This window comes from Microtus oregoni, unplaced genomic scaffold, assembly GCF_018167655.1.
Source record: "Microtus oregoni isolate MIOR12 unplaced genomic scaffold, Mior012 000018F_ref0000195, whole genome shotgun sequence".
Lineage (NCBI taxonomy): Eukaryota > Metazoa > Chordata > Mammalia > Rodentia > Cricetidae > Microtus > Microtus oregoni.
In genome coordinates, this window is record NW_024543077.1 from 11,096,913 (window position 1) to 11,113,231 (window position 16,319).

General features: G+C 39.5%; 1 protein-coding gene across 3 annotated transcripts in view; it reads right to left on the minus strand.

Annotated features, from left to right (window-relative positions):
* The window catches only part of LOC121459110 (semaphorin-3E-like), a 224,529-nt gene that overhangs the window by 62,308 nt on the left and 145,902 nt on the right, over window positions 1-16,319 (minus strand). For all 3 annotated transcript variants that reach the window (XM_041668631.1, XM_041668630.1, XM_041668632.1), the window contains one exon: window positions 14,455-14,574. In XM_041668631.1, coding sequence (XP_041524565.1) covers window positions 14,455-14,574 — 120 coding nt within the window. The remainder of the gene's footprint in view (window positions 1-14,454; window positions 14,575-16,319) is intronic.

Sequence of the window (16,319 nt, forward strand, 5' to 3'; positions counted from 1 at the left end):
ACCAAATGACCTGCCACATTAGGTTGGGTCTTCAAATCTAGTGAGCTTTGCGACTCCATGAATGTGTCGCTATGCAACTGAGATTTGATTCTTTCCTCAGAGCTTTTTACAAACATAAAGTGCTTTCCCGTGTTTTCTTTTACTTCTTTTTATTTTATGTATTTATCTATCATCTATTTGCTTATTGTTTTGGTTTTGTTGAGACAAGGCCTCACTATGTAGACCTGAATGATATTGAACTACTCACAGAGACCTGCCTGTCTCAGACTCTCAAAGTGCTGAAATTAAAGGTGTGTGCCACTATGGCCAGTTTATTTTCCTTTATTTTTGCTCACAACTATTAAATATAACCATTAAATGTACAATGATCCTATAAAGAACATCAGAGATCAAAATTGTTCACTGAGCTAAGTAGAAACACAATTCAAATGTCACAATGATTAACTCCATGTAAACAGCTCCTATAATAAAGTATTAGTTAAATAAAAGTGTCATGTGAACAGTAGTGATTAAAAGCTATTTCTGACCCTGAGGTTGGGGCTGTATGGCTTGAGAGGAGTGGCAATATTCTAAGATGTAATGAGGAAATAAAACAGCAATTTGCTAAGAGTCAATATTAGGAATACTTTCTGCCAGTGAGCTAATATCTTACTGCATTGCTATTACAACAATACAGGTAATTTTATCCTGGGTTTACAAATAAAGATTCACAGTTCCATATTTATGAAGAAATGAATCCAAACTCATACACCAACTAACAGATAGTTCTATTCACAAGTATCTGAGCGACCCATAAGAAATCTTAGAATAAAAAAATTAAATTGTTTCGTTGTAAATGGAGATGACGAATTGGGGAGAGAAGCATGAGGAAATGCAGGTTGCCTAATCAAATCACAGGATTAGATGAACAATCAAGATGGAAGGAAGACTAAGGAGATGTAGGGCAGCTAAGATGGAAGGGACATGCCTGTGTGAGAGATGCATGTGGATTTCTTCCACTTGGGGCACAACAGCAAGTCCTGGTCATGTGAAGATATTTATTGATTAGCAAGATGAATTCGACACTAGAAATAAGCAGGTGAAAGTGTGTTAAGTTAATGGAATGGTCTGTGATAATAGTGGTTCTGACATGGAAAAGAAAAGATGAGCCGGTAGGCAAAATGACTATATACAGTCAGATTAAATGGGTTCAAGGACCATTGAGGAAGAGGATGTGGGAAGACTGTAAACACCAGAGGGAGTGGATGTATTTTCCAGATACAAGGCCACTGCTCCCATAAACTCCCAGAAGATGTATCTGTAGGCATTAAGACCTGCACAAGATTAAATCAGCCGATATCTTCATAGGGAGGAGGAGGAGTTCATAAAGTTCTACCCCTTGCTAGGGAGCTATTGCTACTGGTGGCTGTTCCAGGATGGAGAGTCAGTTTTCTTCAGTAATGTGGCCCCAGTCAAGTCACTCATGTTCCAGCAGGTGGTCATACAGTACACACATGCCAACAGCACTAAGAAGGCTCAGTGTTTCTCCTTTATTTTGTTTTGAGGAATATATAAAATTTGGTGGGAGATGATGGAGGGAATTGGAGGGAAAGGAGTGGGGGAGAGATATGATCAAAGAACACTGTATGCGCAAAGGAAATTCTCAAACAGTAAAAAGAACAGTATGTTTCTAAGATGAGAAATAAAAGCGATAGGAAAGTTATTGAGTGGATTAGAGTAGGAGAATTTTAAAGACACAATCAAGGACATGCATTGAATCATCTTGAAGAATGTGTGGAGTTTTTTTATGAAAAGGAAAACATGATAAATCAAGAATTTAAATTTAGATGTGGCAAATAGAAGGGAGTTTCATCCTTCTATGTGATGTGGCCCCTGGCCCTCTAAGGTATGTTCATTCATATGTGCATGAATATGTGTGCAGGCCAGATGTTGACTTTGAATGTCTTCCTTTGTAATTTCCACCTTATGTCTTGAGGCAGGGTCTCTTACTCTGCCTGGACCTACTAGACTGGTTGGCCAGTGAACTTTGGGGACATACTTGTCACTGCTTCCCCAATACTGTATTACAGACATTTATTACCATGCCAAGCTTTGACGTGAGTTCTGGGCATCTGAGTTCATGCTTCTGTGCTTTCACCGGGCAAGCCCTGTACCAGTTGAACCATATCCCTACCCCCCTGTGTGTTTTTGGAACTAGAAAGTATTCAAGTCCTCAGAGTCAATACCTGTGTAAGCGTCACTGGAGACAACACAGAAAATGAATTAACTTCTCATAAACATTTAATGCCTCCCGGTTTCAAAGCAACAATTTCCCATATGAGACCTCAGCGTCCTTGCAAGCTAGGCATTAAAAAGTAGCTTCTGGTTACAGACAAGGTGAGGTCATGGGTAAACAATGGGTAATCTGACTCTTCCTGGACTGAATTGGGTCTTTCCAGTCCCAATGCCTGTGCTTCTCTGCTGTGTTAACCTGCAGTCACCCACCATGGAGAACAGTGGGAATTAGAACAAGGTCCTTTCCCCAGATGGAAATCTGTTGAGAGGACACATTGATGCCATTCCTCTAAACTTTAGGGCCTAAAGTTTTATCCAAGAAAGAAAACTGAGCCTGTATATGCTAACTAATCATCCCAGAATACCAATTCACCAATTATTTCGGATGTTATCTAGCTCTGGATGAAACCATGTTTAACGTTTGAATTTTAGAGGCGAACGAGGTTGTTGCTATGCATAAGAGAGCAATGAACACCACAGCCTCTTTATGCCTTTTAAATGCAAAAAAAGAAAAGCAAGATGCAAAATGAAGACAAACCCGCTCTCCATGGCACTTGATGGCGCTAGTACCGGTAAGGGGGACAAGAGGTGCCTGACAGATGATGCTTGTCCCGGCAACAGGGCCGTGAGGTTTCCCATGACCTCGCCACTGTCTTTAGTAAAGTAAAGTGATAAGCAGCACCCCTGGCCCTGTCATTCCAGTCAGTTCATCCACTCCTCAATGCAAACACCCCAGATCACATCCAAGAAACGAGATCTACGTGAAGCTGTGAGACCTAACACAGCAAGTGTGTAAAACCAGAGTTCAGTTCTGTTTAAAATGGCCCTCACTTTTCATTGGAGAAAAAAAAATAAAAATCCTGACAAAGTTTTTCAATTTTGCGTGGTGTCCTGGAATAAGCAAATTAATTTAGTTACGCAGATATTTAATTAGGGTACCAAATTTCCCTCTACAAACATCTGTGCTGTACTGTGTCTAACAGTGACCACTCAAGAGTCTGGTCTCACTTAGGTCCTTTATCTGACTACTCTAGTAGGGGTCAGACTGGTGGTAAGGAGCCAGTAGCACTCATCACCTGATGATATTCAAATTTCTAACTGAAATTACAAACGAAGTTTTCCCAGGGTCGCCCTTCCCCTTTAAAATCACTGCCTTCAAGCGAATGCTGAACATTTCTAGCTAGAGTTTCCCTGCCTTTAGATTCCCTTCTTCCTGAGCCTACTGAACATCTGAATTTATCTGACGTTTCCGTGATAAGGTAATACAGCCAGGACAAAGCCTCCACTACTGTGTCCTCTGTGAAATGGAAATGAGGTATCACACTGGCACAGCACTTACTACAAAGTAGAAAAGTCATCACCTCAGATGGCAGCGAGTCCCTGGCATGAGCGCTGAAGTCACGCAGCAAGTTTCTACCGTTCCTCTGCACCTGCTAGCGCTGTGAAGTGTACGTTCTCCACAGTCGTGGGGACTCGTAAAGAAAAGATACTACTGGATATAAGACATTAAGAATGGCAAGGTTGAATAACATGCCCACTTCAAAATAATGACTACTATACTAGTCACTCAAAATTAAGTGATTTTAACTACATTATTAATATACGTGTTTCGTGATTGCATTGATTTTATACACATTTAGAAATGTAATCAGAAGCGCTGAGGCTACAAAGACAGTATTACTGCATCCTTGTAATATACTAATTAAGGTATAGAGATTTCTACATTTATAAACCTTTAGATGTGTTCATTATATGAAGAAACTTTCACAGAAGCTCACATGTTTCTAAATCCTAAACGTACACCCAGAACCACAGAACACAGCTAACTCTGGACTTACATCTATAGTGAAGATGCCAAATACCGTGACTGAAAATACTGTTGCTTTGTTTCTTGACATTTATATGTTTACTTATTTGTGGGTGTGCACGTGCGCACGCACATATAGTGATCAGAAGATAATTTGTGGGAGTCAGTTGTCTGTTTTCACTGTGTGGGTACCACGGACTTATGTCACACTGTCCTGCCTGGAAGCGGGTCCTATGACACCAGCCTCAGAGAGCTTTTATTTCTACTTCTTGTTCCTATATCCCCAGCAACACCTTATCTATAACCCTATTGCTCACTTTCATTATCCCCCATCCCATTTTTAGAATCCTCACCTAAATTTTATCTCTGTTTTAAAAAGCAAATGCTTTATGATTGGGAGTAAATTGCACAGAGAGTTTTCTGTATACTGCACAGCACTGGACACTTTACACTTACTGTGCCATAACCACCTCCCCCAAAACGTTATTTGGTAAATGCCAAACCACTCTTACTCACTAAACTGATGTCTTCAAAAATGACTAAAAAATCTTCAACTTTCGCATTGGAAGATGTGCTTGTCTTCCTTAGTCATCAAAAATTAGAATCACAATGTGATGTCACCAGAAACCCATAAAAAGGTTGAGAATAATGAGACCATAGGAAGCAAGTCTGTGGAATACGGCTGCTACCGTGAGTGGGCGTCTGATTGAAAGGTAGCTAAGGGAGTCCATGACTAAAAGTCATCTGGTGGTTTTTACTGAAGCTGAGCACAGGAAATTGTGCTCTGAGAATCAGCTCGGCAAGAGCACATCCACGTCCACAAACTACAAGGACCAGCATGCTCCGAGCAACAAGACGACAGCAGCGCTGCAAATGACCCTCAAGGTCAGGAAAGGAAGGACGGACGGATAAATGAGTTGACTCATATCCAGTAAAAGAAAGGAAAAATGGGGTACAAGAACAGCAAGGGACTTGTCGTCTTACAGTCTGAACAAATCTCAGCGGATTATTGAGTAAAAGCAGCCGAACTGAAGAGTTCAGTTCCAAAAGCAGCAAGCCACTCAGTGACAGAGTTAGAACCCGGCTGTTTGTGGGGTTGGCGGAGGCGCAGGAAAGGGGTATGACGTCATGAGACACTGGACGTGTACTTTCTCGTCTCATGCTGGTTACACAGACATGTTGAATTTTGAAACCCGTTCACAGGGACTTTAAGAAGAATCTGTACCCTTTTATTCATGCATTTAACAAGTTATTTAAAAGTGAGCTTAGAGAACATTTCTGCTCTTCTTGGTTTATAAATTTATATTCGAAAAACTAAAATGTAAATTAAATAAATGTTTAATATGAGACTACCAAAGCTTTCCAAGAGTAAGACAAATTCTACAAAAGAAAGATAAAAACATTGAGAAGATTCATATTTTATTTTTACTTTCTTTTATTTTATATATACTTGAGCTAATTTTTCTAAATAAGGCCAAACCAAAAGCAAAGCGAAATAACCCAAAGTTACTACAACCGTATGTATTAAGAAAGCAGAAATTTCTTAATTTGGACATCTTACAAATGCCACATTGTTTTCGAGGTATAAAAGCATGGTCACTTCCATTCACTCCCTCACTCATACCGGGCATAGTTACCAGCTAACTACTGGATAAGTACTTAAGGCTTTTAAAGTTTATTGTCCCCCTGGAGCTTAAGTCACCAATGCCAGTGCCAGTCAGAACCAGGTGGAGATAAAAACTGGCAGCAAGGCTAGTGTAAGCCTTTATTGTGGGCAGGAGTGATGGGGACATTGTTAAACACAGGCCTCTGTGTCAGGAGTGTGGCGACAAGAACCGGGCCCCCGCTGGTCTTTTCATGAGGGTCCAGTGGAAATCACAATTTACTGTGTGAACCCAAGCGGTTTTTAAACGTAAAAAGAAAACAAACAAGAGACGCTGGCTGTGACGAGCAGCGCACATCTGTGAGCTGAATTAGGCATATGGCTGCCCGTGTAAAGTCTGATCAAACGAAAGAGACACAAATGCTTGCTGGGCGGCCGCCATGGACACTCACTTGCCCTTTAGATGCCCAACCAACCACACGAGTGCCATGCTTCCCCTGGCTCACTCTCACCTCATGATTTACTGTTCTTGAATAAACCACAGTTGGGGACATTATCGTCTCTGTATCCCTACAAATATTAGGCGCGTGTTTAAATGATTGAGGTAGAAATAGACCTCCTCCGCATGTGTGCAAGTGTGTGTGCGCACATGCGTCTGTATGTGTATGTGGTACGTCTGTGTGCGCGCGCTGTTTTGAGTGACGATAACTGAATCAGATCTAGGACTGCCAGGGAGGAGGCGAGAAGAGAGTTGGCACTGGCGACCTTCACATTTTCATTAAAAGACTCTTTCCGTGCATTTATTTTTCAAGGTTTAAAAAAATTTTTTTTTACACGTGAATTCATTCCCTGGGGATTACGCCTGCAAGCTCTTTAATTAGCCACAGTTCTGGTTCAGCACGAGCCTCCTCTGGACCTTCATTCACCAATGGCCAACAGGAAGGCTCTGAGCAGCCCAGGTACAAATCTCTTTCTCTTTGAGCTCTCAGTGCAGACTCAGGACATAGAGCGCAGTTTCATCCTAACTGTGTCACACACCGAGGATGCGCAAAAAGGGGCTGCCTTCCCAGGAAGAGGATGATCCTTCACAGGTGGACATAGTAGGGACACCTGTTTTCCTTCCCCTAGAAAACAACTTAACCAGCTTATCCTGGTAAGATAGGCAAGAGCTGAAGGCCTCAAGAAACAACCTCTTCTCAGCCATTTTAACACAATCCCATGGATTTTAAAGATCCCAAAAATAATGACTGTGAGCTTCAGGTAGTCTCTGTTTATTTAACAAGTAACAACTTGCGATTTTATGTAAAGGGATCAAATGAAACAATACATTGAGTGACTGATATTCCAATATAGACATATAATTTCTCTTAAAATAATGGCTACTGTTTAAGTCTTTCAATTGTAATTTATAACTAATTATCTGGATATGCTGAGATTTGGAGCAGCTTACAGAAAAAAAAATTGGTCTTCTTTTTAAATGACAAATCACATAGCATTTATGTTTGATAGCTGTTATTTTGCTGCAATTTTCTTTTCTACATTTAGCATTTATTATCTATTCCAATATATAGACAGTCCACTTTGAGAATATAGCATCAAATGATTGTCATTTTGTTGGCTTTAATCTCTATTACATTTCTAGTCAAAGTTACACACACAGACACACACACACACACACACACACACACAGACACCATCTATACTTGAGTGCAAAAGTTCCTTTGATCACAAAATAAAATATAAGTCGAACAATAATGCTCTTAACATTTCATTCATCTGTTTGAAATAAAAGCATAAGAAAGTCTGAACACTTTAAATTGACAAACCATTCTTATATACCATCTAAAACCAAGAAAATATTTCCATCCCACATACGTACAGCGCCATACAAACATTCTGGGTATAAATTATAATTTGGAATTTTTGTTATAAAATGATATCTTAATATCTAAAAATATATAAACATATAAATGTTGATAAATAAAAGTGCATATTTTCATAGAACTATTCTATTCAGAGAACAAATGGCTTCAACGATTTACATGTTATATTTAATTCCACATCTTATTTATAACCTACTATTGAAAAATTTACCTAAATAAAGAAAATAGATCTAACAGAAACATATCAAAAGGAACAAATTTTGAAACTACTGTTTTAAAAGTTCGAAATAAGAGACAAGAGTAAAAAAATAATTTGTCAAATTAAGATGGGAATAATTCTTTGTAAAATGCAAAGAATATTAAATGCATGGCCACACTGACCTCAGTTGTTTAAGTTAACACACTTGTTTCTGATAAATAACACTAATGAACAATTTTGAAAATCCAAAATCTGTTACGAAATGAGTTTAATATTGCAGTAAGGTTTTTATTGTACACTATAAAGAGCCTCAAGATTAATACATCAAGAAACCAAACATTAATGAAACACTGGTGAGAAAAACATACCTAGTTAAAAAAACCAAATTGCTAGCCACGATGCCACGTGTTTGCAATGCTAGACCTCAGCAGCCTGAGACAGGACGGTCATAAATTCAGGGCCAACATAGGCTGCACAGCAAGGCCCAGTACCAAGCAAATAAACAAACAAGCAAACAACAAAAAGTCTGTCTTTTTAAGACACATGTTTTACAATGTTGTGGATTCACATTCTTTCAGTCTCCATTAAAATCGAGTTTCCAACATTAGGAGAAATACAATATAATATTTAAAACATGTGAATACTTAGAAAAACTATACACAACTAGGGGGGAAATCATTTTCTGTCTACAAAGTTCAGCGCACACAGACAAGAATGTTACTTGGGGACTGTCTCTAACATATATTCCAATATTTTTATATTCTTCTGGAGGGAGACTTACAGCCCCAATGATTGTAAAGCCAATAACATCCAAACTTAAATAGCTGAGCTGCTGTTCTTCACAGTAGGGGAAACTTATCAAAATCACATGCTGAAATTCCTAAAGTTCATTTTTAATTTTCTTTGGTGCAAAGTACATTTGCATGACTAATTTAGTCTGCATATTTAAAAAGTGATATAAATATGCCTTAAATAAAATTACACTGAAAAAATACACTCTATACTTATAAAACATGACAGCGGTCTACATTTAAAAACACGCCTTCAAGGACAATCAATTTTTTCCATATTTGGATATACAAATTCAGGAGATGGCCCATACAGTCATCCCCTAACCTCCACTGAACTTGTAAGCAATTATTAGGCTTCCCACTTAAAAAGAACCTCTTCTTTTCAAGTCTTTCGTTATGTATCTTTGCTTGTCTTCCCCAGGAACCCAACTTAAAAGCATTTGCTTAATCAAACCTTCTCTTTGTCCACGAAAGATGAAAAGAACAGGTGTAAGATGGGAACTTTGCCAGGGGCAGCCAGGATTTCCAATCCCAGGTAAGGACTCCCTGGGAAATTCCCTTTCCCTGCTTGTGGTGAGTGAGTCCCGTGAAATGGATGACAATCCTTCCCTGGGTTATTACTACTTCCTGTCGATGGGAAAGTCAGTCCCCTGAGTAAGTCTCATGACATGACTTCCTCCTGCTGGCCCTAGAGAAGTGTGGTCCTACACTATAATAAAGCTTTCTCATAGGGGAACTGCTATGGCCTCTCTCAAGTAAGAAACAGCCATCAGAGGCTGGAGACTTCAGTCTTAGAATTTAAAATCAAGTCATGTCAATAATAACACGAACATGACCAAAGACTCCAGAACCTGGGTAAAACCTTCATTTCAGCCTGGGGGTCCTGAGCGTGAGAACCAACTGAACAGTGCCTGGTATCCAGCCCCACGAAAACAATGCAACCGATACATGTGTTTGCCAAGTGGCCACAGTTTTAATAATTCATTATGTAAAACAGAAATTTCACACCAATAGGAATATGCTAACACCATCATGCTAAAAACACTGTTCTTAGAGAACTCTTACATTTTAAAGGCCATTTTAATTTTCCTAGAATCTCAAGGCTTTTGCCACTTATGTATAAACTCATGTTTTACATCAGGAGCTCTGCTTTTTATGGTGTAAACCTTTTATTATTATTTACAGTACAGTTTCCATTTTCTTTGAGTCATAAGTTAGCTATGAACTTACATGTGTGGCTTATGTAAAGCCTTAGATTTGTACAGAGGCATGCATTCAAGTCTCTATAAATTCCCAGAACAACAGAGCCAGCAGCAAGGGAAAGCAAAACCAGTCTCGCCAACACCCATCACAACTGCCTCCAAACGCAACACCCGTGCAAGGACTTCATGTAGCCATGAACTACAGCAGGAACAGAGAGAAGAGCCCGGGTTTCCAAGGCTTTCTTGGCAGAGGAACACCATTTAGGGAACAGCTGAAATTTTCAGCAGCTTTGCTAAACCAATCTCCGAGTGACTGCAAGGGATTTGGGGCAGGTTGCAGACCCATGAGACTCTAAGTTAGCATGCTCATATTGCTCCAAGGGGGTGCTTCTTGAAGTTGAAAAGAACTATTCGGAGAAAAGGATATTTAGAGAGACATGGAAAAAGTAACATTCAGGGTAAAAGAGCAGGAATAAAGGCTAGAAGAATACATAACCACAAACTGGAGCATTCACAAAATAAGAATAGGGGTCCTACATTGTGAAGGTGATTATCTATTCTGAGCTCTATAGTCCTTCTAAAAGTTCAACAAGACTTACTATACACAAAATGAGTAACAGAAAAGGTTCTAGTTGAATCCAGGTCAGTGCTGCCAGGAAGCAAAATGAGAAAGGCAGGACTATGACCACAGACAATGGAGGCTCATCAAAAGACAGCAGAAAATATATAGAAATCTATTTTCATAGAAGCTGAAATTAGAAAAATGGTGTAGGCTAAAAGGACAAAGTGGGCCAGGTTGTGGCGGGATGGTGAGCATTTGTGATGGCCTCAAGAAAATCTACCATTTTTTGAGTTAAAGTTGAGTTCCGTGTTTCTATGTTGAAGGCTGAAAGTCTTCCCCAACAAACAAGAAATACACCTGGAGCTGTTTCTAACTCCTGCAACATGTGAATAAAAATGCCAACTTGTATACAGTCTGGTGGTGATCCGTTTCTCACCTCAGCTCCATACATCCTTCTCTGGTATTGTGGCAACACTGTCAAACACTCTCTGCTCTGCCAAGATGCTTACGGTAGGCTCCTCCAATGCCTCTCTGCCCTTTATCCTTTCCTGCTTGAATTAATCCAAGTTAATGTCATATCGTCTGAGTACTCTACTCAAAATTCCATCTTCTCCTCTTCTGTCTTCAGAAAACTTTCAGGTAGCACTGTGTGACGCCAAAGTCATCCGTATACTTCCCCCACCATTATTCCTTGCTATTCTTCACGTCACATAGACAAATAGTCAAGTATTTGCAAACATTACCCAGAATGACTCCCTGTGAGCTTTCTCATAAGTATTTGCCTCGACTATGATAATTGGTAACTTTTCATTTACTCCAAGATTGCACATGGTGCACGGGGAATAGAACCCTCATTGCTCTGATTACCATGGGGTTACAGATTCCTTTAATGAGATAGCTTTCATACTGAACTGCATGACACTGGATATTCAATGCTATGCACATGCAGCTTAATTACAAAATGCTTCTGCTTTGTTAATACAACTATAATTTGTATTGGAAGAACTTTTCCATGGTGATTAAAACAAGGAAAACAACTTGTATAAAACTGTGGAGGCCCAAAAATGTGAGCCTATTTCCACCTTGTCTGAAGGTCAGAGAGTTTGAGGTTGCTCAAAACTGTTGACAACAACCAGGGCTACACATTCTTGACGTAGGGTGTGGTTACTTGGTTCTTTTGACATTAAGATGGCCCATACAGGTGGGTCCATCCACTCTACCCAAACCAATGGTCAGGAGATTTGAGCAAAGTTCTGCTCCTTCTTTGAAATAGGAGGATTGATCTAGGGAATGGTTGCCTTCAGGATACTTGGTCTAAGGTGGGTTCACTGCCTAAAAACAGAATGCTAATGACTTGATATCTCAAAGTATTGAAGCAAGTAACTTGAGTTGTCTTTTGTATCATATTAAAACAGTCTTTTGTCTTCTTCTCCTGCTGTATTGAGGTGTAAAACCATATGGAAAATTAAATACAGGGATTTCAGTATTCACTGGAACTCCCTCCTGATACTATCCTATGTTTTTGTTATATTATTTTCACTAGCATCTTCATTCTTTTCACTGATCCCCACGCACCTACCCTGGTAAATGGTATTTTTTGTCAAAGCTGGTCTCCAATACAAAGCTATTTGGATACACTAGACATTAGCAAGAGCAAAGTGAAGGCATTTTCTCTTGAGAAACCACGTGGTTCATGTAGAGAGGAATGGTGGGTGCCGACATAGAGGACTTACTGAGATGTCACCAGCAAAGATTGAAGGGGTAGCTCAGTTGTAAAGTTAGGGCAGAATCTATAACCTGAGGTTGGGCCCTGAAATTTCTACACCCTGTGATAATATGAGCTACATATATGAGTTACAAATCATTCAGTATATTGAATTATACTTGTGAGCAGACCCTGAGTCATGATTGAAAAGTTGAAAATATTGACAACTATGACTTTAAGTTCAGCTATGGCAGGAATTTATTCTTAGCGTTTAGTCAAGCAGAAAGAAGGAAGCATTTGGTAACTATGGAAGAATCTTCTTGGGGAATCACAGGGCACTTTATAGATTTGCTAAGACAGCAAGCAAGTGGAAGTGTTCAAGGGATACTGTGCATAGTCTTTTTCTTCTAGAACAAAAATAAGCCTCTTAGGTGAGGTGACTTGTTTGCCACGCAAGCCTAATAACTGGGTCTCAGTCCTGAGAACCCTCACAGTCGTGAGAGAAAAAAAAAAATGAATAACAGTGAACTGAGCTAGTGACCTGTGAGATGATATCTAGAAGGCAAAATACTTATACACACTGGAGCCTCTGCAGGGAAAACACAAGTGACCGAAGGGAGCAGAAATGTTATCAAAGGAACATTTTGTAAAACATCAACATATGTGATACAGGAACCCATGTCTCGACAGCCTTGATAGCCTAAGAAATACAGCTATGCTTTGCCAAAGACCTCTGCATTCAGAGGTACATTTCAGATGACCGCTGGAAACAAGGAAATAAATACAATTTTGAAAGAGAAAGCCTCTTCTAACAAGTTAGAGTCGATGTGCATGAAGCCATACTTACATTAGGCACAGAGACCCACAATAACCGAGGTTTATAAAATAAGACTGTAGAATATTTGCTCCTAAGTGGAAGACATGTAGCGCACATCATGCTCACAATGTTCAGAAATCTTTGCAGGAGACAAAGACTGTTTTTTTTTTTTTTTTTTTTTTTTTTTTTTTTGTCAGTGACAACCAAGAAAGAATTCTTTGAGGCCCAGCAGGACAGCTGCACATGTGGGTTCATGGTGATTGTGCCAGCAAGGTAGTTATGACAACAGGGTGACCGTGACAGCATGGACAAATCCTGCATAAGCCAAGCCAGACCAAGTGCCACCATGGAGAGCGGAAGTGGGCTCAGAGTCCCACCCCTCTTTTGGGACCTATCTGCTGGGAGAGGGAGAGTCCTATTTAGGCAAGTGACACATATCCAAGAGCAGCACAAACTGGTCTTAGTGGGTTTTGTTTTGTGTTACATTTTTGTTTGTTTTTGTTGTGGTTGTTTTAATGACACAGATGGATGGGATAAGGAAAAGCTGGAGGGGGGACCATGATCAAAGTACACTGAACCTCTCAAAGAACTAATACAATTTAAAAAAAATTAAAAGAACCTAAAAAAGTAGAGCTAACAAAGCATCTTAAAATACTGAAGGGATTATGAGAATAGTCCTAATCTAGAATCTTCTGCTCAGAGAAAGTGAAGGAGCAGCAAAGATGTCATTGAATGAGTGAAAACAGAGAGACTATGTGGCTGGCTAGCAGATAGATAAATACGGAAAATGTATGTATGCTGGCTGTGCATATGTCTGCCTGTAAAGAGATAACAGAATTTCTGGTGTGCTGTTATGTGACCTGTCCTTGGTCTGACTTGTCTTCTTCTATATCTCTGTCTAAAGTTCTTCAACCAGGCTCTCTCTCTCCTCCAGCCCGGCAAGATGCCCAAGGGAAAGAAGGCCAAGGGGAAGAAGGTGGCCCCGGTCCCCGCCGTCATGAAGAAGCAGGAGGCGAAGAAGGTGGTGAATCCTTTGTTAGAGAACAATATCTTCTTAAAAGCAGGAGTGGGACTTGCAGTCATTGCCGTCTGCACAAGAAGGTTTGGTGTAAAGATGCATGGCATCTCACCCTAAGATTTATCTGCTATTGCTTTGAAACCTCTCCTTCTACTGTGTTTCCCACCTCACTTGGCTGGAAAGAACGTAATTATAAAATCAAAAAGCTTTACTTTTTTTTTTTTTTGGTAAAGTACAGTATGCAGAACTTTATATAAATTGTATTTATCTTTGTTTATGTGTACCTCTTTCTTAATCTGTTTGTGTACATACATATAAATATATGTTCTAGTTAGAATTCATAAGTAAAACATATATAAGAGCATAGTAGACAACACACTTTGATGTTGCAAAATCTGTTTTAATCAGACAATTAAGGAAATAAAATTGCTTGGTGAATAAATGCCAAAAGTTAATTGGTTCACAGATTGAGAGGGTTTTAGACACAGGGAGACCAGTCCTCTGTCTCAAGTACATTAAATAGGCACAACTCAAATGGTCCTGTCTTTCTTGAGGGAGATTGCACAACCTTTCCTTTATAACATCCGTCTTACCTCTGAGTGGTACCCGACTCTGATGAAGGCGCAAAGCGGATCAAAGGCCCCAGTAGCACAGGTCAGAAGGTGCGTTCTGTTGTAGTGATGCAAGACCCGGACATAGTTGGCACACTCGCTCTAAAGTGGGATTGAAAAGACACCTAGTTAGAAGGGAACAAATGTTTGACCTACCTTTGACCTTTGTTGTCCCTCATTCCTAGAAAAGGAGTCTGAATCGGGAGGGAAAGGAAAAGAGAGTGGGATAAGGAAGACGAGGACCTGGGAGAAAGCAACTAGTGTGAGGGACACGTGTTTAATAAGCAGTGAAATGTGAAATGCTTTTTGTTATAATTCTGTAAGTCATTTTTATAGCATTCTCACGAATGTGTTCAGTCACACTAATTTGCATCAATATAGTCCCCATGTAATTAAAGTATTCCCAGGGCTGCCATTTTTAACAACAGTATATGTTTATGAACCAACATAAAATTAAAAACCCAGTAATTAGAAAAGGGTCGTTATTCTTAAGAAAATATATGATGTTGACAGCAGGGTACTACAAAATTTTTTAATAGTTTGAAAGTTTTTAACTGGCAAAAGAAATTCTGACAAAAAAAATGAACCATGATATGAAAATGCCATAATATCCCAAAGTAAGCAGTAAAATCGAGTATCTAATATTTATTTAAACAAAATTCGAAAGCTGCACCCTTAGATTTAGAAGTCCTCATTGGCACTACAGAGTTTTGGTAAGCAAAATAGTGCTCATATTCGAAATTATAAATTCACATAAAATGTAATTTGGGGGAGATTTTTTTAAACATATTAACTATTAGAAACAACATTTGATTGGCAAATGTTTTGAGGGTCTTGCTACAAAACGCTGCAGTGCAATGGTCAATAATTTGTCTATAAATAATGATGCGTAAAATATTTAATTCGTGTGGCAACTGGTGAAAATCCTCAGGTGTGCAGCGATAGAAGAGAAGAAGCCATAGGTGGTGAAGCACACGTGTGTGCTGCATTCTGTTAGCTGTGTGCACAAGAGCAGACTCCAGACCACTTCCTGGGGATCCCAGCCAGGCAGCACTAGCTTTAAATTTCAGATTACAGAGAAGAGTATTTAACTCATGCATTGCTGCACCCACTTATAAAGTCAAACAAGGAGTCTGGTGCTCCGAACTTGCCAGCTATTGTCCTCCCATTTTCCAATCATTCCTTTTTATTTGCATTAATATATAGACATATGAGAATGAGAAAACTCATCAGAGTTTTATTGAATTTGTCATAATTAATACTATATTTTACTTTTAAATATAATGTGCTTATTTTAACAAAATGATGGCTTTCTTTATGAACATTTCAAGATCATAGTAGACTCCGTGTGGCTACGGTGAAATTTTCTGCCCTCGTATTGCTGGCAGCACTTGCTTTTTCTCTACTGACACTGCATCTCTGCCATTTTCACCCTTTCTTGCCTGCTTGTGCTCTCTTGCCAGTGGCCTCTTCCCAGAGAGTCAGTTTCTGCTCTCCTGCCACAGCAGTTTTGAAAATTGTCTTTATTTTTTGACATTATGATGTCATTATAATGCCATTATAATTTCCTTTACTCCCACTAAACTTTGTCATGTATCTCTCTTTGCCCTCTTTAAAATTTATAGCCTATTTTTTTCATGAACTGCTGTTACACGCACACACACATACACACACACATACACACATGCGCACACACATACTCACTGTATCAGGCACTGTCACGTCTCCGCCATTCAGGCAGGCTCATCACTTTAATACACACCCCAGACACACATATGCATACACACACAGACACTCACACGCACACACACACACACTCACATATTCTCACACACACACACACGCAC